A 26,608-nucleotide genomic window follows, 5' to 3' on the forward strand; every position below is an offset into this window, starting at 1 on the left:
GTTTAGGTGCTAAAGAGCTTTCCACCCTCCAGACTGAAAGATGGGGAATGATTACAGGAAATTTGATTCTGAATAAGGAATGCATACAGATCTGAAACAAACAAAAACTCTTACAATTTTTAGGAACAAGGTAGCAATAAATCTTCACGAGCTATAAGAGGAAAACTATAAAACTCAATTGAAGAATATTTGAAGAGTGTGGAATAAATGAAGAAAAACACCTACAAAATAGAAAGATTAAATATGGGGAATAATGTCAATTTTCTATATATAAATCTAATAATTTAGCAAGATTTCTATCGAGATCCCAATAGGGTTTTCTATCTAAATTTAAAGTGTTTAATGTTTTTAAAATTTAATTGGAAGATTAGCCTATTAAATATCTAAATATTCTTTCTCTTCCCTACCTCCCTCCCTTCCACTCTTTCTGAAAACATTGGAAAAAACATCCTCAGGTGAGGATTAACTAAACAAAAAAAAAAAAGAGGAAGGGAGAACTGAGCTCTTTTAAGCAACTAGTATATATTTATACATAGCAAGTATTCCTTAAGTCACGTCTTTCCACATTAAATGTTTCTACCTCAGGAAAGTCCAATAGAAAAATCCATCAAGTATACAGAAAACCTATGACCCTGGGAGCCACCTAACCCTTCCCTGAACTTTCTCATATTTTGAGGCCTTGGGTGTGTCTTCTCCTTCAACATTCATTTCTGGCTACTGTGAGTGCAAATACAGACTTTCTCCTTTACTTTATACTCAACTGTCTGCTTAAGACAAAGGTTCCATTACTTACCTACCAAATAAAGTACATGAATTTTAGAAGAATTTGCTTCAAATCAGTCATTCTTTTACTGCTGAGGTCTGTGGCTTTGTTCTAGAATGGTTGAGGTCAGAGTTTGACCTCAGATAAGTAGGGAAATACAGTAAATACATCCCTTGAGATTGTAAACTAGAGTATTAAAAAATAATAGGTTTCCTCACCACTGGAAGAGAGTAAGGCTTAGCCACATTATAAGTTCATGTTTTCCTATTTTTTTGGCACTACCATTATGCACGCACAAAAATCTATCAATAAGCACTTCTCAAAACGTTTACTGGGTGCAAAATAATATGTGTGCATTCTAAGAATTCTCCTTGGGTAATTAACAATTTAGAAAAAAAGATAAAATATCAACCCCTAAAGTGATAAATGTACTTACAAACATTCTAATAGCACCCAGAATAGCTGTAAATAAACATTAAAATTATATTTGGCCAAATTATATGCTTCTGAAAAGACAATTTTAAGGTTACTTAAATTTATAAGAAAAGTGCAAGATCAAACTCAATGCCATAGAATAAGTATCATAATCTTAGCATTTCTGAAATGTGTTCACATAAACCTTTGCATTAGCATAAATAGTGATCATGCACTATCTCATTTTTAAAGAAATTATGGCTATGAAATTAGCCTCGGATCACTTGCAATTAAAAATAAGTAAAAATGTTAAGACGAAGTGAATATAAAGAAATAATACACGCTTGAAGGAGTAACAACCAAGATGGCGGGATAGGTAAACATCTGAATTTGATGCCACGCACAACCACATCAAAACTACAACTATCAGACAAAATGAATATCATCCAGAACCACGGGAAGGCTGGCTAAGTGGAAATTCTACAACTAGAAGGAAAGAGAAAAGTGCATTGAGTCCAGTAGGAGGTGTGGAGGTGTGGAAGTGTGGTGGTACGGAGGTGTGCACGAAAGGGGCTGGCAACTGGGTACGCTGTTGTCTTTTTCAATCGGGAGGGAGATACAAGCTCCCGACTGCTCTCAACTCTAGTTACGGGAGAGACTAAGTGGATCCAGACTCATACGGAGAGAAACTGGACTGTCTGGCATTAGGCTGGAACGTGAGGGCAGCTTTCTCTCAGAGGTACTTGCAGCAATCATTGTTCCTGCATGGTGCCATGGGACACAGAGACCTGGGGGCCTCTTTGGGGCAAGGCTAACAGGCAGCCATTGCTGTTTGCTCCGCCCTGGTGATTCCCTGAGACCCCACCCCACCCAATTTACAACCCCACTCAAGCTGTGTGCAGAGGCTTTTGCATATGAATGGCCTGGCCTTTTGCAGTCTAAAAACCTAACAAACTGCAGCTGGGTCACAGAGTCCCAGAGCTTCTAAAAGAAGGCCCAAGGCTCCACAGCAGCTTGCATTGCTTCACAGCTGGGCCTCATCTAGGCACCTCCAAACCCCAAACAAAGAGGAAGAATCTGGAGATCTCTCTGTAGCTCCTTCTGGGTGGCCTCAGGCAGTGGCTGAGTTTGCACCTCATTGGAGATCCAAGAGCCAGTGTACCCAGTGGTCAGAGTGAGACCATCCAGATTACAACTCTTAACATCCATAAGAGACACACTCAGGGGGCAGACTCAGTGAGCACCAAAGCCCCACTAAAGCAAGTCCTGCCCCATAAGGGTGTCTCCAGCACAGAAGTTCTCCCATTGTAGACACAACTGGTCCTCAAAGCCAGCTGGCCTGGAGGTCAATTCCTCCCAGTGATACCAACAGCAATCAAGGCTTAACTACAACAAGACTGTGCACCCAGCCCATGAAGGGGTGCACCAAGAGGGTCCACCTCAGGTAACTAGGGAGGCTGAGCCACTAGGCCCTATAGGACACCTAGCACACAAAGCCACTCTATCAACACAGGGAAGCAGCCAAAATGCAGAGACAAAGAAACAGGTCACCAATGAAAGAAATGGAGGAAAGCAAACGACTGGATATAGAGTTCAAAACCACAGTTATAAGGTTACTCAAGGATCTTCTAGAAACCTCCAAGAAATATATGAGACCCTCACGGATATGAAAAAGGACCACTTAGAAATTAAGCATACACTGACTGAAATAAAGAATAATATACAGAGATCCAACAGCAGACTAGAGGATCCTAAGAATCAAGTCAAATATTTGAAATATGAAGAAGCAAAAAACATCCAACCAGAAAAGCAAAAAGAAAAAGAATCCAAAAATACGAAGATAGTGCAAGGAGCCTCTGGGACAACTTCAAGCGTACCAACATCCGAATTACAGGGGTGCCAGAAGAAGAGAGAAAGCAAGATATTGAAAACCTATTTGAAGAAATAATGACAGAAAACTTCCCCTACCTGGTGAAAGAAATACAAGTCCAGGAAGCACTGAGAACCCCAAACAAAAGGAATCCAAAGAGGACCACACCAAGACACATCATAATTAAAATGCCAAGGGCAAAAGACAAAGAGAGAATACTAAAAGCATCAAGAGAAAAACAGTTACCTACAAGGGAGTACCCATACGACTGTCAGCTGATTTCTCAACAGAAACTATGCAGGCCAGAACGGAGTGGCAAGAAATATTCAAAGTGATGAATAGCAAGAACCTACAACCAAGATTACTCTCCCCAGCAAAGCTATCATTCAGAATTGAAAGGCAGATAAAGAGCTTCACAGATAAGAAAAAGCTAAAGGAGTTCATCACCGCCAAACCAGTATTATATGAAATGCTGAAAGGTATTCTTTAAGAAGAGAAAGAAGAAGAAAAAGGTAAAGATAAAAATTATGAACAACAAAGTGACAACAAATACATATCAATAAGTGAATCTAAAAATCAATTGAATAAAAAATCTGATGAACAGAATAAACTGGTGAATATAATAGAATCAGGGGCATAGAAAGGGAGTGGACAGACAATTATCAGGGGGAAGGGGATGTGGGGGGTGCGGGAAGAGACTGGACAAAAATCGTACACCTATGGACAAGGACAGTGGGGGGGAGGTAAGGGCAGGGGGTGGGGTGGGAATCGGGTGGAGGGGAGCTATGGGGGGAAAACAGAGGAACAACTGTAATAATCTAAACAATAAAGATTTACTTAAAAGGTAAAAAAAAATAATATACACTTGTTGGAGAGATTTTATGCAGAATCATATTATGTACTAAAATAAATTTAAGGTAGACTCTTAGTCCATTTTTTGGTATTAATATATATTTCTTCTATAATTAACCTTTCTTTAATTTAAATTGAAGGACTAATTTAATTTAAATTGATAAATTCATTTAAATTGAAGGACTACTTTTTAAATTAAAAACACTTTATTTTCTATTTACTTAAATATTTTAAGCTCTGTTTAAACTTATCAAAATTGTTCACTTGCTTTTTATTTTATTTTTTTATTGGTTTTTTCAGAGAGGGAGAGATGAAGAGAGAATTAAGGGGAGGAGAGAGAGAGAGAGAGAGAGAGAAAGAGATTTGTTGCTGTTCCACTTATTTATGCATTCACTGGTTGATTCTAGCATGTGCCCTGACTGGGATCAAATCAGCAACCTTGGTGTATGGGGACAATGCTCTTTCCAAATGAGTTATCTGGCCAGGGCCCACTTGGTTTGTTTTTAAACATTTTACATATCTAACTAAACTACTTACAACTTCTAAAAACGTTAAGTCAAATGTAAGAAGCATATTTTATCACACTATGGTTTCTGAAATGATGATGTCTCGAAATATACATTTAATGTTGCCTTTTCTGTCCCCTCAAAATCTATTATTATTAAATTGATGATGTGTCTTAAAAAAAAATCCATTATCTTAGATTTGAGGAGGTACTAGCAAATACTTTAAATTGTAATTATTGCATGAGAGAGGAAAAACATCCTCATAATGGCCCATTAGCCTATAGAATTGAAGATTCTAATGACTTCAAAATAGTTCAATGGCAGTTTTGACAAGTGAAAGAACAACTTGATTTTCTGACATACTAGAACAATAATTTTAAAAATCACATAATGTCTTCAAAATAAACCAGTACAAAATCCAATTACACACACACACACACACACACACACACACACACACAAACACAAACACATATTTTAAATCTGCACCCGAGGATATTTTCCCATTGATTTTTGGGGAGAGTGGAAGAGAGAGGGAAAGACAGAAATATCCATGTGAGATAAACACATCAACTGGTTGCCTTCTGAATGAGCCCCCACCAGGGCCTGAGCCGGGGAAGAACCTGCAACCGAGGGACCTGCCCTTGACTGGAATCGAACCCAGGATCCTTCAGTCCGCAGGCCAATGCTCTATCCACTGAGCCAAACCGGCTAGGGCTATACCTATATTTTTTACAGTTCTCAAAAATGTCCCCAATACTTGCATTTTTTGTGAGTAAAAGATCAAATTTCTCATTACTAATGTCATTTAATAACAAAACATCCAATTTTTAAAGTATGCAATTTCGCCCGGCAGGTATGGTTGAGCAAAGACCTATGAACCAGGAGGTCATGATTCAATTACCTGTCCTGACACATGAACAGGTTTCAGGCTTGATCCCCAGTATGGGAGATGCAGGATGCAGCTGATCAATGAGTCTCTCTCATCCTTGTTTCTATCTCTCTCTCCCTCTCCCAGCCTCTCTGAAATCAATAAAAATAAGTATTTTTTTTTAATTTCTCTGTTTAAACAATAAAAATGAAGTATGCATTTTCCCTGTTGGTTAGAAAAATACTAAAGAAATGTCTTGCTTCTTTTAAAAACTGCCTATTTGAATGTTAAAATTGGAAGAGTGCTTTCTTAAAATGTTTCTAATTTTGTCATTGTTTAAACTGTATCCAACAAACTGATATTTTTATAAACAATAGGTTAAGCTGTTTTCATTTTGTAAAATATATAATTTTTATTTTCTAAAAATAATCCTTTTTTTTTAAGTTTCTAACCGCTAAGTTAAGAAAATGTTACTTTCCATTAAATAAGGGAATAATGATGGTGAATAAGGAGAAATAGTATAAAACTAAAGTGTTTATTCTCAACATAAATTTTTGGAATGGTAAGGGAAACGACTTAGGTCCTTATTAGGAATATCAATCTTGGTGTGATACATATCTGCAGATATAGGTAAAAAGGTACAAATAAAAGTTATATGTTATAAGATAAAGAATTAAATGAGAAGCAGCCCTATAGATATGCTTATAAATACTTTCCCCCCTCAAATTAGTTTAAAAATTCTTCTTCACCTTCACTTAAGAAAATGGGATAAAGCATGTGAAATTCAATGACTCTCAGCTAAATGTAATATAACTGACTCTACAAAATTGAAGATGAAAACAAAAAATAAAGCAGTATTTTTCCCAAGTAGTCCTTTTATTTTCCAGACATTTTCTTCTTCATTTCAACAATTATCATAGGCACTTATAAATACTAAATAATAGAATACAAAATGAATAAAACATGTTCTTTGCCCTCAAGTTTTATTAAACAAGATTAAGACCTCCAACTCCTTATAATGTACTACTAATTCAGAAAGAGGTAATATCCTGAGGGAAAGCACATACTTACCCCTTACTATCTCAGATTATTCCCTTTAATCTATATATATATGCCTAGCGACAGTTACAACCAAACAACCGAACAACCATACGACTGGTCACTATGATGCGCACTGACCACCAGTGGGCAGACGCTCAATGCAGGAGCTGCCCCCTGGTGGTCAATGTGCTCCCACAGCCAACCTCCTGCAGCCAACCAACCTCCCACGGTCCCTCTCCCCGGGTGGCCGGATGGTCAGTGCACTCCCATGGCCAACCTCCCACAGTTCCTTCCCCCACCAACTGACCAATCCCCGCAGTCCCTTCCCCCCCTCAACTGGCCAACCTCCCAAGGTTCCTCCCCCTCAACCGGCCAATTTCCCGTGGTTCCCCTCTCCCCATGCACCAATTCGTGCACCGGGCCTCTAGTAATAAATAACAGTGAGAGGATACTGGGACTATGGCAGAGGTGGCATGATAGTCTTCTGATCTCTCAAAATTCCCTCATCAAAAACATAGAGAGCATGTAAAAAAATAGAACCAACAACTCACAGTCAATATACATTAAAAAAAAAAAGAAATTTCAAACTCTACATTTATGTTGCAAAGTCTGCTAAAAGATATTAGGATAGTAGTGATAAAGTAGATTAAAGAAAAATATAAATCATAATTAAAGGCAAATATAGAATACAAAGATTAACACACATTGAATAAGAGACACCAAAAAGAAAAAAAAAATCATAGTAAGGAAATAAAACAAGTATTAAAATTAGGATTTAACAAATACTTCTTGTAATTAAAAAATGGAATTCATACTATATATTAAAGAACACATTGTAAGTCTAGGAAAATCAACACTGAATGACCAATACCAGAACATATTCTAATAAAAAAATTTTATTTTAAAGAACAAGTAACTGGAAGAAGAATTAGATTAAAACTACTCATTGACAGCAATAGTTCTTAATAGAAGAAAATGGAATAACATACTCCAATATTAAGAAAAATAAAAAGAATAAGGAATCTCTTAATGAAACACCATGAAAAGGCCTCCAAGAAATAGTCTTAAATAAAGAAGGGGAGAGGTGGGGAAATTTAAAGAAAATAAATAATAGAAGTGTATTTATGTAATACACTACCATCTGTATAGAAAAGAGGAGAGAGGAGGGAGGAAGAGAAGGAGGGAGGGAGGGGAGGAAGTTATAGTTGGTTTTTGTATGCATTATAAAAGACTGTAGAAGGATAAAAATAAACTAACAGGGAGTAGGTGGATTGCTGCATAAGATAAGGAGTGGGCTTTCATTACACACCTTTTTCATGCTTTGTAGTTTAAAGTACTTGAACACATTACTTAACTGGTGTGAGAAGTACTTGAGCATTTTAAAACACTCTTCTAAAGCTTCCCCTGGAGATTCTAATGTGAGCCAGATTGAGGACTACTGCTTTAAAATTTAAAGGGCATCAGATCATTGAAGCAAAACAGATAAAATGAAGAAATCAGTGAAAATTACTATATAAAACTACTACAAAATTTAAAAATGTATTACCTTGACCTAGTCTTATTTAACAAATGTACAACTGACATATTAAGTAAAATATCCTCAAAATGTTTTTTAAAAAAACATAAAGAATTCTACTAGTTTATTTTTAATAAATGTTAGAGTATATAAAACTGTTACTTCAATGTTTATTGTTCTAATACAGTTTGACAAAGAGGTCTCCCAAATATTAGTATTTAAACTGAATTTGATAATGAAAATTCATTTTGGAATAAGAAAAAAAAAAAAGACTTGTTTCTCACCAAGCTCCCCCCATAATAACTCTCCTTTAACAGAGGTTGTGAAGAAGATGGGTATCCTAACAACTGAAATTTATCCATGTCACAATATCTAATCAAACCTAAAATATATTATTAAATGAAAGGCATATGAGACCAACCAAAACATAAGATCCTTCTTTTCCTTTAATTGTTTTCTCTTCTTCAGAATGTTAATCATTCTTAAAGGTAGCTGAATAAACAAATAATGATGCCTTCAAGCTATGCTTAATTTATATTTCCTTCAGCATTATCTACTTCTAAATAAGACTGCAAATGAATTTTGAGTTATGCATGTAGAACTGGTTAATTCCTACTAAGCAGTAGCCTCTGGCTAAAGGCCCAATGTGCAACACTTGACCAGTATTCACTTTGAAATAGTACACAAACATATTGAAAACAGTATCTCCTCATATTTAAGTAATGTGACCAGTGAAACCAACAACAGAACATGGGCAGTCATCTGAAGCAGTGCAACTCCATTTATGAAGTCAATTTAAGGTCCTCTGAAACACCATATTTTCACATAACTTTTAAAAAATAAAATTCTCAAACAGAAAATCAAACTACTATAACCAGGAGACATTTCAATAGGAGATGGCATTGGGAAGAATTGCCCAGTCTTTAAAAATATTCATACAGAAAATTCCAAAAGCTAGCTATAGGTACCCTTACTGACAACTATCAGAGATGATCATTTAATAATGAGCTGTGATGTTAACTGAATTTTTAAAAATGTGGTAACATTATGAGATGTGCATTTTAATAAGCTGCCAAGTTTCTCCAGAGCTCATCACAGGTGAGAAAGAAGACAAAAGAGTTTGGTATCCAAGTTATAATAAGATGAGTTCTCTATTCAGGTTTTATGAAAAGCCCTTTAAATAGCTACCTCTAACAAATACACATGACTCACTTTTCTTCCTCCAGTTAGCCCACACACCCTGGACAGAACAGGAAAGGAGACCTGTGCACACCCCATTGTACTGCAGAGTTCACAGTATTCGTTATTTCCTTCTGCTATGGGCACATTCACAAACCTCCTCCTATCCTGCTAATTAGACCATATCATAAAACAACACTGTCAGAAACCCCTGTAATAGTTCATGTTGTTTTAAGAAAAAGTTTGTTTAAAGGCTTTACAAACATTCCATTTATTAATTACTCTTTCTCTGATCAGACTAAAATCTTGACAAAGGCATACCCAAAACAAGCCTAAGTAAAAGTAGATGAATTTATAAAATTAAAAATTCAAGCCCTATATTTTGATATCACATAAAAATTCTTGTGGTGATGGTGAATAGGTATAAATTTTTTGTTTTCCTTTATTGTCCACACTCACATATTAAGTATATTCTTATAAATATATAAGTATACAAACAGTTTAAGGAGAAAGGCTTCTCAGTTAATTTAGTCTTGTCAGTACTATCTTTTTATATTCCTAAATGTTTTGCTTTATTTAGGATACCACAGAGAGGCAGGCACCAATGTATTATCGTTGTCATCATAAATAGCAAAAACCTTTTTCTATTTTATTAAGTTCCACAAATATTTAGAAGACTTGTATGTTACATATGCCTTAATATAAAAATATGTACATCTACACAATGGAATACTATGCTGCGCTTCAAAATAAGGAATTCTTACCATTTGCAACGGCATGGATAGAACTGGAGAGCATTATGCTAAGCGAAATAAGCCAGTCAGAGAAAGATAAATATCACATGATCTCATTCATTTGTGGACTATAATGAACAACATAAGCTGATGAACAAAAACAGATCCAGAGACAGAGAAGCATCGATCAGACTGTTATACCTCAGAGGGAAGGTAGGGGAGGGCGGGGATAAGGGGGAGAGATCAACCAAAGGACTTGTATGCATGCATATAGGCCTAACCAATTAACACAGACACCAGGGGGGTGAGGGCATGAGTGAGGGAGTGGGGGGTGGGCAACGGGGGGATAAGGACACATATGTAGTACCTTAATCAACAACAATAACAAAATATTGACTGCCATACTCTACAGAAAAATAAATGATAAATATATTTACTTTCAAGTACCTGAGGAATGATGGGCAAATCACTAATTCAAGCAAGAAATTTAATATATATTCACTATTTAAAAGCTCACTTTTGCTAATATTTGATCCTATATATAAACTTAACATACAGTGGCCTCCTTTGACACTCACATATTTAATCACATCTTTTCCTAAGAAATTATTAGATAGAACTTGTACCAATTTGGGAGGGTGAGGGGGAAGGCTATATCCACAAAAAAAAAATGGGATTATAGAAAGGAGGTCAAATAGTAAAGCCCAAGATTTTCTAAATTCTTGTTGAATCAATTTAAATATTTGTATTGAAAATATATTTCCAGAAAGACTAACACACATATCATGTGTGCACAAACTAGGTAAACACAAAAGAGATTGAGATTTATAGATTATCTCCCAATTTAATTTATCTATATTTTATTTACTCTCTTCTATAGCTACAATGACTCCATGAATTAATTTCTCAAACTGTGCTCCTTTAAAAAAATTACTCAAAATACTTGCTTTAAAATTCTATCTAGAGACTGAAATTAATTTTCTGCTGTGGACACACACCAAAAAGTTTATTTAAATTTTTAAATATTCCTTGCTATTCCATTTCCAGACTAAGGTGAAGTAGATGTACTCCTCCCGATGTTTATTAAGAAGTACAGCTAAGCCGAAACCGGTTTGGCTCAGTGGATAGAGCGTCGGCCTGCGGACTCAAGGGTCCCAAGTTCGATTTCGGTCAAGGGCATGTACCTTGGTTGCGGGAACATCCCCAGTAGGGGGTGTGCAAGAAGCAGCTGATCGATGTTTCTAACTCTCTATCCCTCTCTCTTCCTCTCTGTAAAAAATCAATAAAATATATATTTAAAAAAAAAAAAAAGAAGTACAGCTAAAAGGCCTGGACAGTATAAGTAAAACAAATGTAAGAAGATTCTAGAAGGTGGTAGAAAGGCAGACCACCTAGGGACCTGAGGACCCAAGGAATGACATAGTGGTAAGTTCTATGAGTTTTCTTTTAGCCTCGGAAAATGGGAGGGCCAGTAACCATGAAATGCCAGTGAGCACAAACCCAAGAAATGCCATCCCTCTCCACCCAAAGGACCATGAAAGGGGGAGAACAGAAAACTTTTAGATAAGAAGCACTCTGTGACAGCCAGGCCCAAAGGTAAAAAATATCAGCTCACTTCCAGCTCTGAGAGCAAAGGCCAGAGTGCTGAGCCCAGACCTCCCTCTCACCCAGCTATGAAGTGCTGCCCTGGCTGCCCCTGAGGGGTAACAAAGAAAACATGACGGTTGGAGTTCTGAGGACTTGCACCCCACCCAAGGGTAAGGAGGCTCCATCTCCCCCTCTTTTCCAGTGTCAGAAGAAGCTGAGTGGGGAACCAGCACTCTTACAACCACTCAGAAGTAGCAAGGCCTCCTGGCTCCATGGTGCTAGCACAAGCACCTGGGAACTGCTACCAGGAACGTCTCCTCCTCCAGGCCAGGGTGGTATCAGCCAAAGTCTACAGGGGCCTGACATTACACTTTCTCTCTGGAGTAAGGGCATCCCTTCTGCCCAGGGTGTAAAAATTGCAATTTCACCCCCACACCTGACATGAACAAAGTGGCCTCCACCTTTCCCCAAGCTGCATGGTGTCATTTAAACAAGACAGAAGGTGTCACACAAAATACCCAAAATGTGTAGGATTTAGTTAAAAACCACTCATCATACCAAAACAAACACTGAACACTGGTTTCACTTTTTGCCTTCTTAAAAATAAAAAATAAAATCTTCTTTGGAAAACAGGTACTAATGTAGATCTTTCATAAAAGCAAAGTGGCATAATGCGTACTTTTCAAAAACCAGAAGTTACCTGTGCCAGCTAAACAGCATGCCTGCCTTTAAGTTTAATTGAGCTATGAGACCTTCTAGTACATTTTCTATCACTTAGTTAGCCAAGGTGATAAAATATTCCATAAGTTAATTTACTCTTCTAATCACATGGTATAAAAAGGGAGAGAGGCCTTTCTTGGTGCTAAAGTAAAAGTATCTGAAAAAGGTTTCTTTGGATAAGAAAGAGCTTTTTAAATTGAATGTTAGTTTTGAAGACTCAAGTTGTAACTCTTAAACTATCACTATCAATAGTAAAAGTAGTAAGACAACGATAATGCCCCTTGGCATTTATATAAGTCTTTACTGTGAAAAACTCAAGTGCTGTATGGCCCCAGATGATTTCTCAGGTATGTTACTGTTCCCATTAACAGACTGAAAAACTAAATTTTCAAAGGTATAGGTCACACTACAGGACCCAGAATAAGTTATTCAACATAGCCAGAAGAAACACTAAGTTCTGTCAGTATTCAGTACTGTGGCTTCTAATAAGCACCTTAATTCCAAGTATGGGGCTGGTAAATGTGACCACATACAATGAGATGAGCACTTGGAGAACAGGGTGCACAATATTAGTGCACACTCATTCAAGAACACTGAGCCCGCATTACACCCACATTACATGCTAGGTAGGTATTGCTCTAGGTACTAGAAAGGAATGCTCCTATTCTCATGCAGTTTACACTCTGGTGGGGGGAAAACAAAAAAATAAACACTTCAAAATACAATAACAGGTGGAGATAAGTGCTATGAGGAGAGGCAAAAAAGCAAAGAAAAGGGGCTAGGGCATGCTGAACATGTACACAGTTCTCATTTTATATAGCATGGTCAAAGGAAGTCTCCACAAGAGCAGGTAACTGAAGTTTCACTGAGACTTATTAAAATACAATTTTCAAAGACTCAAAATGTGACTCATATAAATATAAACTGAACATACATCCCAGATTTATTCTACTCACTTATTAAGACTCAATAAATCAAAAGTTAAGACTGGTTCAAAGTGCATTTGAAGATATATATAGATATAAATATTTATTTATATATTTATATAATTTAAATAATGGGTTGTTAAACAGGAAAGAGTGCTAGGTTAGAGACAAAACTGGTGATTGTCCTATAGAGTTATCTTTTTTAACAAACAGGCATTGCCTCTGGGGAAAAAAACATAATTAGCATGTAATATCAATAAACCAGAGTCAAATAAAGTACATTCTCCTAAATAATCCTTGGGTAGGTCTATTAAACAATGTCCCCCTAGACATTGAAAGAACATACTGCAGCCTTTTCCTTATTTTCATGTTGTACATAATTTTTAACAGAGCCATGCAGATATCTGGAGGGAAGGCATTCCAGGCAGGGAGACTGTGACTAAATCATAAACCATTTCCCTCCACTCACCACTCCAACAGCCAAGGAATGCCCTCCCAGACAGGCTCACACATTCACCTGGACCTTATTACCAAGCCTGCTTTAAGTAAATAGCTGGGGGTAAACTGGAAAAGTTGGAGAAGCCAAAAGATTTACACTGGAAAGAGAATGAGAATTAAGACTGGGAAATGATTTGACTTAAATTTTAAAAAACACTACTCTATCTGCTGAAATAAAGACTCATTAAGGAGAAGAGCAAGAGCAGAAGCAAGAAGACCACTGAGGTGACTATTAGAATTATCTAGGCAAATAAACAAGCTGGTCAGATGGAAAAGTGCTATGGAGGAAAAAAGCATCATATGGGATTGTCGGTAGGGGATGTCAGCATTGTCTGGAAGGTCTCATGGAGACTTGAATGGTATAAAAAAGAAAACATGCAGAAAATTAAGAGATATAGGGATATAAGGTTAAAGCAAAATGAGGAGAGGCAGGGAAGGCAGGGAGAAAGGATAAAAGAGAGTATAGGGCCTTGCAAACCATTTTAAGGACTCACTTGACTTACTTTGAGTGAGATGAGAAGCCACTAAAGATTTCAGAGGAGAAAAATAACAAAATCAACTGTAAGTATTGAACAGATCACAGTGGCTGCAAAGTAGAGAATGGCCCATAGTTAGGCAATGACAGAGCATAAATAAAGACTGGCTAGAAATAAGGAAGGCCTAGAATAGGTTGGTAGCAGTGACCATAATGATAAATCATGGAAACCTGGATATTTTGAAGGTAGAGCCAACAGGTTTCCCTGAAGGAACAAATATGAATAAGTAAAAAAAAAAAAAGGATAAATGCGGTTTTCAGCCTTAAGGAATGGAAAGATAGCACTGCCATTTACTGAGATGGGGAAGAACAGGGAAAAAAAAAAAGTTTATTAAGGAAACTTGAGGAGGCAATCAGGAGACATTGATTGCAATACAAAAAAAGGATTAAATATCTCAGTTCGGGGGTTATAGGATTCTAAGCTCTTTTAAAATATAATCAAAAATAAGAAAAATCAGAATATCCAAATTCCAAATTTTATCCATCAGAAACAGAGTATTTTTCACCAAATTGAGTCTCAAACAACTAACCCTCACAGGTTCATACTTTTCAAAATTACATTTATCATTAATTTCATCCATGTTGGTCAATATTTTACATATTGATTGCTCATTCATAAAGTGTTTATTGAGCACTATTTGAAATTACATTACATGCTTCATCAAAAGGCTTACACAATAAATCGTAAGCACAGGCGGTTTACCTGAAGTTCTTTGTATCTATCTTGAAAAGAAATGGCCTCTTGCTCTTTTTCTTTAAGAAAATCTTTTTCCAAGACACTATGCTTTTCTATCAATGATTCCACATCCTAAAGGAGAAAAATCCAAGCACAAATTATGTAATGGCATGAAATATATTTCATTATTTCAATGAACATAGCAGAAAATGTTTGGTAAGGGAAAAAACCCACAGGAAGTATGATTTAAAGTTTAACAATATTATAGATTGTATGCTTCACTCTCATTTCCAGACCAATATCAAACATTGCTATAACACTAAAATTATTCATGCTAATAAATGAATAAAAGCACCTAAGCCAATTATAATCAACACAATCTATATCTACATATACTTTCATAAATTTGCTAAGGCCCTTTTATAGATATTTTAAGGAAATAGAAATGAGAACATAAATAAATAATTTACTAAAATAGCTGTATATGTAAGTACTCTTGTCAAATATCCCATGATGTCTGACGTTATAGGAATAAGACAATGTTACAAACCTGCTAAACTATGTAAGAAATACAATACTACCTGCTTTCAAGATAAATAAAAATAAACCAGAAAAAGCACTATTTAGAGAAAACAAAAATCTAGTAAAAGATGTTCATATCTTTAAAAATACACATTTAAGACCAGAGATTTCTTATCAAAGACTTCTAAGTGATAAACTCAAATTACTGGTTTAAACCTACAACCAAGAAAGGACAGTGTCTTCTTCCCCTGATGAGTTTTTAGTCAAACATAGGGATTTTATAAAATTTTCAGAATGTACAATTTAAACATTTTTAGGGAAATGTAAATATACCTTTTTAATTCTCTGTTTTTCTTCCTCAGAAACTTTGAGTTTAATCTCCAAACTTGAAATTTTTTGCTGAAGCTGTATGTTTGATACATTGGCTACAGGATCCTCAGAATCATCCACAAGAGCAATTGTTCCATTACTTTTCTCATCAGTTAAACCCAATGGAAAAAGTGAGATATCCAGATCAGTGTGTGTTGATTGCTGAATCTAAACCACATTAAAAAAAAATATACAAGAGGGAAAAGTTTACACTGTACCAATAATGAAAACATCCAAAGGGCACCAGAAACCACATTTGGAAATTAAGTTGTAGCAAGGGTTCCGAAATTATTTCACCCTTTAAGTAAATCAACAGAAGACCTCAAACTATTACAACAACCTGATCTTTGCAGTAAGACACAAAATTTCCTCTAAACTTTAGAGTTTAAAGCATTTATTATTTTGCAAGCAAAGCACTAAAACCTTAAAACTTTTTCATATGTCTGAAAGTGTATAATTAAGAAGAGGCATATCTAATATCAGTTCTTAAATTTACACACACCAGAATTTGCTTATATTTTAAATTGTAAATCAGAATTTTAAATCTATTTATATAAAAGCCTAAGCAACCGACAGACCGAAAGACTGAATAACCAAATGACAGGTTGCTATGACATGTACTGACCACCAGGGGGCAGACACTCAATGCAGGACCTTCCCCCTGGTGATCAGTGCACTCCCACCACGGGAGCATGGTTCAGCTCACAGAGGGGCACCAAACGCTGGGCTCATGGCTGGCGAGCGCCAGGCGAGCGCCACTGCGGTGGCACGAGCCTCTCATCGGGACTGCCTGGGTGTGAGCCCATGGCAGACGCAGCGGGGCTGGCATGAACAGGAGCCGTAGGCAGGAGTGGCAGGCGGCATTGGACTGCCAGTTTTGGCTCGATCCCCATAGGCCACACTGAGGGACCCCACTGGCGCACAAATCTGTGCACCGGGCCTCTAGTTAATTAATAACCTCTAATTAATCATCACTTTCTAGTAAATAGATACCAGGTAACTTGAGATTGTGTATAGCACCTAGAAAATTTGGATTAAATCCAGCATCTAGCACAATGCCTGGATCAATATATATTTGAATGAATAAACTCTAAGACTGCAATCTCTTAAAATTTTACTATAAAATTGAAAAGAATACTCTAATACCTGAAAACATACAATAAGCATCCCTGAAAACAGAAATGATTTTTTTTTAATTATTTTCCCTTTTGAAGTTCAAGATTTGAAATGTAAATTAAGTCAATTTTAATAAATGAACACTCACACCATATTGTGGTAACTAAGGTTACTTAAATACCTTGCAATTGTTCCCCAAAACAAACATATTATTCAGAATTCTAGATATTAGCCTCCAAGTTAGAGTGTCTACAGAAATATTTTTCAGAAAGTTAAGAAAAGGAATCAGAAAATCTTCAAAAGCTAATTCAATCAGTATACAATTTTTTTTTTTTTTAAAGCATGCAGATTTCCTATAAAGATAGGCTTGTCTTTACCTGCGCTTTAGGAACAGTTTGACTGACTATGGTGGTGTCTGCATGTGTAATCTCTGGTGATGAAATGATGGGCTCAGAAGAGAGGCAGCCAATGGTGGGAGAAGAGTGGTCATGGTCCAGTACAATCGCAGGAGAAGCTGGAGAAAGATGGACTCCAGATACTGAAGGAAAACAAACAAAAAGATGATTAAAGAGAAAATAATGAACAGGCTGAAGGGAAGAAAAGAGAGTAGAGAGAGGGAAAGGGAAAAAGGAAAGAGAAGTAAAAGCAAAATGACTGAAAATGAGAATTCTATAACTATTCCTAAAGGGCCATTACCTGGAATCTAAAACTAGTGTTTCTAAATTTAACATGATATTTCCATATGAGACTCAGGTAAGCAAGACAATTTAATAATGTCTTAGTGTTTACATATAACATATTACCATTAGAAGTGCATTTCTCACTCAGAGAAAGTATTTAAACATATTACCTAACTATCAAGTTAGTTCAGAAAAAGCACTAGCATACTTACTAGTGCCAGGCACAGACACTAAATGACAGCAGTGAGCAAGACAAGTCAGGCATCCATGAACTCAATGGCCTGATGACCCAGTATCCAAGTCAAATCAATTATTACAATGAAGTCAGCAAAGGGTAAGAATAATTACTTTAAAATAATTAATACAACTGTCTCAGTGTTAACTTCTTTTTCAACAACAATAGATTTTTCATATTAAAGTCAGTCAGTTTGCCAACTTGTTTTTAAAGAAAAAAAATGTTGAAATACAATTCTGTAATTAGTTTCCCAACAAAACATTATTAGATTGTGATTAGATTTCAAATACAAAGGTCACAAAAGGAAAGCCAATTGCCAAGCATGAAATAAAACATAAATATTGATGAAGGCAAAATAAACAGGATATATATATATATATATATATATATATATATATATATATTAGTTTATTTTCAAAGTAATATTACAATTTTGACAAAGGAAATAATGATATTAAAACATTACATGTCAATCTATGGGACACATTTATAGTAGTGTTTAGAATTCTTTCTAAAAATTCAAACACATTTATACTATGTATTTCAAAGTTTAAGAAGAGTAAGTTATTTTTAGCAGTAATCTATTAATATGTTCTGACTTCCTAATTATAAAGACCTTTATTCCACATTGGCATCAGTGGCAACGTCAGCGAAGTTCTACCATAAATTCTGGAAAGCAGCTCACAATGGAAATTGCATTTTTGCCTGAAGAAAAATATTTATAAGGTCAATAGGTATTAAAAAACTTAAGAATTTATCAATTTCTGATTGGTATCCTACAGGGTTCATTTAGTTATCTCGTATATACTTTTACTTTATAGCAATATCCTATCTAATAAAAGAGTAATATGCAAATTGACCATCACTCCAATACACAAGATGGCTGCCCCCATATGGACACAAAATGGCTGCCACAAGATGTCCAGCAGAAGAGGGCAGTTAGGGGTGACCAGGCTGGCAGAGGAGGGCAGTTAGGGACAATCAGGCTGGCAGGAGAGTGGTTAGGGGGTGATCAGGCTGGCAGGCAGAAGTGGTTAGGGGCAATCAGGAAGGCAGGCAGGAGAGCAGTTAGGAGCCAGCAGTCCTGGATTGTGAGAGGGATGTCCGACTGCCCATTTAGTAGGGATCGGGCCTAAATGGGCAGTCGGACATCCCTCGAGGGGTCCCAGATTGGAGAGGGTGCATGCTGGGCTGAGGGACACCCCACTCCCCCGTGCATGAATTTCGTGCACTGGGCCTCTAGTTGTGTTTATAAAATAGTATGTGCCATACATAAGAGGCATTCTAGCTTCTCCCATAGGCATTTCACTATCTTAACTGAAATACAGAAAACTAGAATTTCAACTCATATTTTTACTTGATATATCTGTTGCAGAAATGACTTTTTTCCTAATCTTATCTATTCCATATGCTAAGATTTCTCTACAATGTCAAAATACTCTAACTTCTAATTTTAAATTATAATTTATAACAAAAATATAACTAATTTTAAAAGTATGAAATAAGTATTATAGCATAGTAAGAGTGAATACAACCCTGGTATTAAGACCATAGACTCTGGAACCTAATTGCCATGCCAGGTATAGAGCAATAAGCAAGTATACTTAACTTCTCTCAGTTTCCTTATCTGTACAATTGGCATAGATTTGCCAATCCTATATAATAAAAAGCTAATATGCTAATTAGACTGGACTACTGAACGACCTTCCTGAACGACCAGTGGGTGGGGCCGCGGGGCCGCAAGGCAGCCAAGGCAGCGAGGACCAAGCCTCTTGCATGAATTTCATGCATCAGGCCTCTAGTGAGGTATAAATTGACTAAATATGTATAGGTTTTATTATTGTGCTTATATTATTTCCATTATTATTTCAAAGATTAAAATTTGTTAGACAAGTATGTTTAATTCTGGGCATAAAAGTGACTATGATCCTGGATTCAAGAAACTCTTAAAAATATCATTCTGATCTAATACCTGAATATTTTAAGATCTCTATGTTTTTATATTTATATTTATACCTAAGACAAGATTTCATGCTGATAAAAGATAAATTCTCAATCCATAACATCATATGAGGAAAACAAGTAGGGAAAGTGGTAGAATAAAGAAAAGGAGGGAGAGAGGAAAGACGTAAAGAAGAGAGATAAATACAGGGAAGGGAAAGGGAGAGAGTGAGAGGGGAAAGTAGGAAGAGGGCAAGAAAGGCATCCTCAACTCAACCTCACACCTTCCACTAGCTACTGCCACCTATCACACTTTACCTTCATACCCAAATGTTTTACCTCTAAATGATTCCTGTCTCAACTGTCTTCTCACCTAACCCTCATCACTCCACAGAACTCAACAAGTAAGATATTAATTTTCCTTTCAGTTACTATTAAATCAAAAGAACACTCTTATCTTTCTTTAGTTCTCCAGAGCACTAATACTAATGACCCTCCTTTACCTGGAAATTTCCCTTGGCACCTATGAACCACATTATCCTAAACTTCCTCCTAACATTTTGACTAATTTTTCTTGTTTACTCTCAACCTTAAGATTCACTGTTTTCTTCATGTTCTGATCTCAATATTCACATTATTCTTACCACTTTCAAAACCCATTATTTAAATTTTCCCCTATAAGCTCCACTCTGCAGAGGTCCAGATCCATATATTCACCTATCTACCAGACTGTTCCATTTAGCTACCTAGTAGGTACATCAACTTACCCATCATCTTACATAAAACTGCTTTGTTTCATGCTTCCCATTTTACTAATAGTATCTCAACGAACTATTTGTCCAAGCCAGAAATGATACTACTAAGGGCTGACTTTATTCTAGTCTCACTGTGCTACTAACAGTTACTCATTATGCCATACTGTTAAATACCTCTGTGACCTCACAATATTACTGCTTAAGTAAAAGCCACAGCTATAGAGTCAGAAATGGAATTTAATTTCAACAATAACAACTTACTTGTTACGCAGCCTTGGGCAAATACAAACCGATATAAACCACTGATTCAGTATTCTGAAAATGGGGAAATATGTACCTCAAAATGACATTATACAGCTTAAATTAGATAATAAAAATAAGCTGTTTGGCTATACCAGATTGGTACATGGTAAACATTCAATAGAAGGAAACTGTCATTAAATTATTTTTTTACCATTTGTCAACATTCAAAAAAAGCCTTTTTAGGACTCTTTTCACCTACTCCATTACCCACCCAACCACAATAAAAGTTTAATTCCCCCATCCAAATATTACAATTTTGACAAAGGAAATAATGACATTAAAACATTACATATCAATCTATGGGACGCATTTACAGTTATGTTTAGAAAAAATTTATAGCCTTGAACACATCAATTTTAAAAAATGAATTAAATTCCCAACTCATAAACTAAATAAAAACAAAAAGGAAAAGAAAGCACAATATAAATAATAAGATAATACAGATCTAAGTAAACTTAAAAAGTAGATCTAATTAATAAAAAATTCTCAATGTCTAAAAAGATAAACAAAATAGTAGATAACTGATTAACAATAAAAGAACAAAAGTACAAATATACAAATTAAATGACAAATGGAACATAATTACAACAGAAGTCTTTAAATCATAAAACTCCTCTACAGAATTCTCAGTAAATAAATTTTAAATTCTATTTTTAAAAATGTGCAATACATGGCCACAGAAGTATAGTTTATAAAAGTTGATCCGATTAGAGCTAAAAAAAATTAATACTCTAAAACTGGTCTAAAGCATTAAAAATAAAGAAAAACTTCCTTAGCTTACATAAAAGTAATGTAACATTAATAGCTAAGCCTGGTAAAGACAGTACAAAAACAGAATAATTAGAGATTCTTAGAGCATCACAAAAAAATAACGAGGCAAAAGTTCTAAATAAAATGTTAGTAAAGAGAGTCCTACAACATACTGAGAACATGTTATGCAATGAACAAGTCAGATTTGTTCCAGTACTACAAGGATAGTTCATTATTAGGGAATTCATTAATACAATACCTCATACTGATAGACTTAAAGAGAAAATGATGTTTTATCTCCAATACTGAAAATACTTTTAGTAAAAATGAATGCTCAAGAAAATAGGAATTGATGGATACTTTCTTGACATAACAAATTTAGACCACAGTCCTAAAGTCAGCATGTTAATTAATGAGGAAAAAAAAAAAAAAAGATCAAATTAGACTAATTCCTCTATGGTCAAAAACAAGACAAGGATGGATGTCTACTATCTCCATACCATTTAATATTGCACTAAAGGCATAAGCCAATGCAATTAGGCAAGAGAAATTAAATGTATAAAAATAGGAAAAGGAGAAAAACTATCTCAGGTTCCTACTAAAGTCAAAGAGTAAACACAATCAGTAAGGTAGAAAGATATAAACAATGAACAGAAATGAACAGCATTCATATGTAAAAATAATAATTATTTAGGGGATTTAATGTTAAAGAAAATACTACTTTCCCTAGCCACAAAAAATGATACAATACTGAGGAATAAATTTAGCAAGAAGCATGAGGAAAACTTTAAAACACTTCTAAAAGACTCAAAGGCATACCTGAACAAAGGTAAAGATATCCCTTGTAATTAGTTAGGGAACTAAGTATCATAAAGATGCCAATCCTCCCTTAGTTATTTTACTTTATTTTTTATTTTTAAAATCGTTATTGTTGAGAGTATTATATATGTACACACCCCCATTAATTAACCTCCTCCACCCAGTTCCCAACCCACCCCAAGCCTTCACCACCCTATTGTCTGTGTTCATAGGTAATGCATATCCTATCTAATAAAAGAGTGATATTCAAATTGACCGTATCTCCACTACACCCACAAGCCATGCCCACCAGCCAATCAAGAGCAAATATGCAAATTAACCCAACCAAGATGGCTGTGGCCACAGAGAGAGCAAGAGGCTTTGGCTTCCCCAGAAATGGAGGAAGCCAAGCTTTCCGCACATCCTGGCCGCCCCAGGCCTCCACTCAAGGCTACAAAGTTTCAATTATAGAAGATAAATAAATCCCAGATCCCAGGGCCTCCGCTTGGGTCACCAGGGGGGTGTGGCCAGCCTGCAAACCACCACAGGCCCCTCGCCCAGGCCTCCCCACGCCCCAAGGGAACCCCCACCCTGATCCAGGACACCCTTCAGGGCAAACCAGCTGCCCCCCACCCATGCACCAGGCCTCTATCTTATCTAATCCTATCTAATAAAAGAATAATATGCAAACTGACCATCACTCCAACACACAAGATGGCTGTCCCTATGTGGTCAAAGATCCTGCCCCCATGTGGAGACACGATGGCCGCCACAAGATGGCCAGCAGGGGAGGGCAGTTGGGGGCAATCAAGCCTGCAGGGGAGGGCAGTTAGGGGTGACCAGGCTGGCAGAGGAGGGAAGTTGGGGGCGACCAGGCCTGCAGGGGAGAGCAGTTAGGGGCAAACAGGCTGGCAGGGGAGCAGTTAGGCCTCAATCAGGCTGTCAGGGAAGTGGTTAGGGGGTGATCAGGCTGGCAGGCAGAAGCAGTTAGGGGCCATCAGGAAGGCAGGCAGGCTAGCAGTTGGGAGCCAGCAGTCCTGGATTGTGAGAGGGATTTCCGACTGCCCGTTTAGGCCCGATCCTACCTGGATCGGACCTAAACGGGCAGTCGGACATTCCTCGAGTGGTCCCAGATTGGAGAGGGTGCAGGATGGGCTGAGGGACAACCCCTGTGCATGAATTTCATGCACCGGGCCTCTAGTATGCATATAAATTCTTTGGTTAATCTCTTCCTGCCCCACCCTCCCCTCTTCCCTCTGAGAATCATCAGTCTGTTCCATATGTCCATGCCTCTGGTTCTATTTCATTCATCAATTTTCTTTGTTCATTAGATTCCTTGTTCATTTAGTTTGATTTTTAGTTTCAATTCTTGATAGATATGTATTTATTGCCATTTTATTGTTCATATTTTTTCTCCTCCTCCTCCTTCTTTTTATGATTCTTCTGATGCTGCTGCTGCTGCTTCTTTTTGTTACTAACTGCTTTTCTCTTGCTGCTTTTAAGATTCTCTCTTTGTCTTTAACTTTTGGAATTTTAATTATAATGTGTCTTGGTGTGGGCCTCTTTGGGTTCTTCTTGTTTGGGAATCTGTGCTTCCTGGACTTGTAAGTCTATTCCTCTCTCTCAAGGATCTTAATGAGAGCTTCAAGGGTATTAATGAGACTTTTAAGGATCTTAGTGAGAATTTCAAAAACATGAAAAAGGACCAGTCAGAAATTATTAATATACTAACTGAAATAAAAATAATTTATAGGGATTCAACAGTAGATTCGAGGATTTCAAGAATCAAATCAATGATTTGGAATACGAGGAATAAAAAAACAACCAATCAGAAGAGCAAAAGGAAAAATGAATCCAAAAATATGAAGATAGTGTAAAGAGCCTCTGGGACAACTTCAAGCATACAAACATTTGCATTGTGGGGGGTACCAAAAGGAAAAGAGAAAGAGCAAGATATTGAAAACCTATTTGAAGAAATGATGACAAAAAACTTCCCTTAGTTAATGTATAGACCTAATATAAATCCAATAAAAGTATCAATAAGCTTTTTTTAAAATGGAACTAGACAAATGGACATTACACATAACATGGAAGAAGTAAAAATACAAAAAAGACAGGAAAAACAAAAAAAATATATATGAGGAGACTAGACCCTCTATTAATATATACTAATTTAAAAACTATACTAAAACATACTACCAACCTTATTAATATAATACTGCATTAAATCACATAAAAACATAAGATGCACCCTTCATAATTTAAACAGTTTGGTGCAGAAAGAAACAGACCAGAAAGTCCAGAAATAGACCCATGTCAGTGTGAAACTTTAGTATATGATAGAGTGGCATTTCAAATAACTTAGATAAAGATGGGCTTGTTTATGAAAAGTGCCAGGGCAACTGAATAGTCATTTGAAAAAAAAGAGATAAAAAAATAAACTCCAAATTGATCAAAGATCAAAAAAATTTTTAAGAGAACAGGGGACATTTGAGTAAGTTACTCTTTACCTAGGGTGTGAAAACAAAGAACAAAAAGAGGAGCTTTTTAACTATGACTTGATTCCAAATATAAGAAAAGATTTATACATTGGACCATAGGATAAATAACAATGTTTTCTGCCAAAAATTCTTAAATAGAATCAAGAAAAAACTGACAAATTTAAAAAAAAAAAGATATGTGCAATTCGTATCACAAGTAATGGCTAATATTCCTAAATAATATAAAGAACAGTTAAAACTTGGGGCCTGGGGGCGGGGGGAGATTGCAAAAGAACAGCCTATAGAATAATGGGCACAAAAATGTAAACAGATAATTCACTAAAAAGGAAATATACAAATAGGCCTTACATCTGTAAAAAGATGCAGATGCATACATCTACTCATTTTTCATAAAGGCAACACAGAAAGGTTAAAACTAATGAGACAGATAGGTGGAGTAAAGTGGACAGACAGAAGAAATGAATATTGAGAAATACCTCTTCCCTGAGTAGTTGTTTTAAACATGGTTCTGAGTTTTAGAACCATGTCAATGTTTCACATACTAAATAAAATAAAAATAAAATAAACCAGCAGGGAAATAGGGGAGTTAAATCCTAAAATTAAATACAAAGAGCAACAAATGAATTAAACCATATTTCAAATGAATAACTTACTCACAATTACAAGTGTGGGAGCAGGAGGATAGGATGTGTGGAACTAACCTAAGTTACTTTCGGACACAATATTTTGACTACCTGGACTCAGTATAAGAAAAAAAAAAAAAAGAATGTTAAATAAATATTGAAACAGAAAGAGGAAGAAAAAAATAAGAGGGAAAAGAAGAATAAAGACAAAGCAAATCTAAAATGTTAACACGTGAAGAAAATGAATAAAGAGTATATGAAATTAGCTGTTCATTTCTTGCAGCTTTTCTGTAAATCAAAATAAAAAAATCAGAGGAAAAAGTTAAAAGGGAAAATATATAACACACAAGATACAAGAGTTGCAGAAATTTACTCATAAGGGGAAAAACCTGATATCAACAAAAGTCTTTCCCATGCAAAGTGCTAAGGTAACACTCGATATTACTAAAAACATGTATAAGAATACTCCTAGAAGTACTCTTCAAATAGCAAGTAAGTGACAATAGCCAAAATGCCCACAATCCAATAGTTAAATGAGCAGTGGCACAGTCTTACATTAGAATATTTTTTAGCCAGGAACTACAGGTTCCTGCAATAAATATGCAAAAACATGGATGAGTCTTAGAAACATACATTTGAGCCCAGCCAGCATGGCTCAGTGGTTGAGCATCAACATATGAACCAGGAGGTTGTGGTTCAATTCCCAGTCAGAGCACATGCCCAAGTTGCAGTCTTGATCCCCAGTAGGCGGCATGAAGGATTCGCTCTCACCATTGATGTTTCTCTCTCTCTCTCCTCTCCCTTCCTCTCTGAAATCAATAAAAGTATATTTTTTAAAAAATAAACATACATTTGTGTAAAAAGTAAATTGCAGGAGAGTTCACACAATACTAACCCATTTTATAAGGCACATAAACAAACCAAAATTCTTTAGAGATATATGTACATATACAAAAAATGATTTGTACAAAAGCAAGGAAATAATAAATATTTAGGACAGTGGTTCTTCTGGGGTAAAGCAGAGGGACATGACAGAAGATGAGTACTAGAATTGATAATGTTATATTTCTTAAGTTAAATGGTAGATTCACGAGTGTAATTTTGAAATATAACAAAGAAACAATAATTACACATGCTTAAAAAGATAATGCTGAAGACTTCTTGTTTTAATGCCCTTACTGGTTTTAGTGCCATGTTGGGCCATGTTTTCTCACAGATCAAAACTTGCTCTGGATTAATAAATTAGAAAAAAAACAAAACTAAAAACTAATAGGGACCAATAAGTTTACTCAAAGAAATTATGTTTTTGTGAAAAGATGTGAGTAAT

The 26,608-nt window shown here is 35.9% G+C and overlaps 1 protein-coding gene across 3 annotated transcripts in view; it reads right to left on the bottom strand.

Annotated features, from left to right (window-relative positions):
• Positions 1-26,608, bottom strand: part of CCDC91 (coiled-coil domain containing 91) — a 231,312-nt gene that overhangs the window by 174,031 nt on the left and 30,673 nt on the right. Inside the window, exons 1-5 of one of the 3 annotated variants that reach the window (XM_028144112.2) lie at positions 20,319-20,420; positions 18,227-18,315; positions 17,073-17,233; positions 15,544-15,747; positions 14,716-14,820 (exon numbers count right to left, since the gene is read on the bottom strand). In XM_028144112.2, the coding sequence (XP_027999913.1) occupies positions 14,716-14,820; positions 15,544-15,747; positions 17,073-17,233; positions 18,227-18,245 (489 nt within the window). In that variant the 5' untranslated portion in view covers positions 18,246-18,315; positions 20,319-20,420. Of the gene's footprint in view, positions 1-14,715; positions 14,821-15,543; positions 15,748-17,072; positions 17,234-18,226; positions 18,316-20,318; positions 20,421-26,608 lie in introns of those variants that run through there. The other 2 variants (XM_054719185.1, XM_028144109.2) reach the window with 2 other exon arrangements.

The sequence above is a fragment of the Eptesicus fuscus genome, chromosome 7, assembly GCF_027574615.1.
Source record: "Eptesicus fuscus isolate TK198812 chromosome 7, DD_ASM_mEF_20220401, whole genome shotgun sequence".
Lineage (NCBI taxonomy): Eukaryota > Metazoa > Chordata > Mammalia > Chiroptera > Vespertilionidae > Eptesicus > Eptesicus fuscus.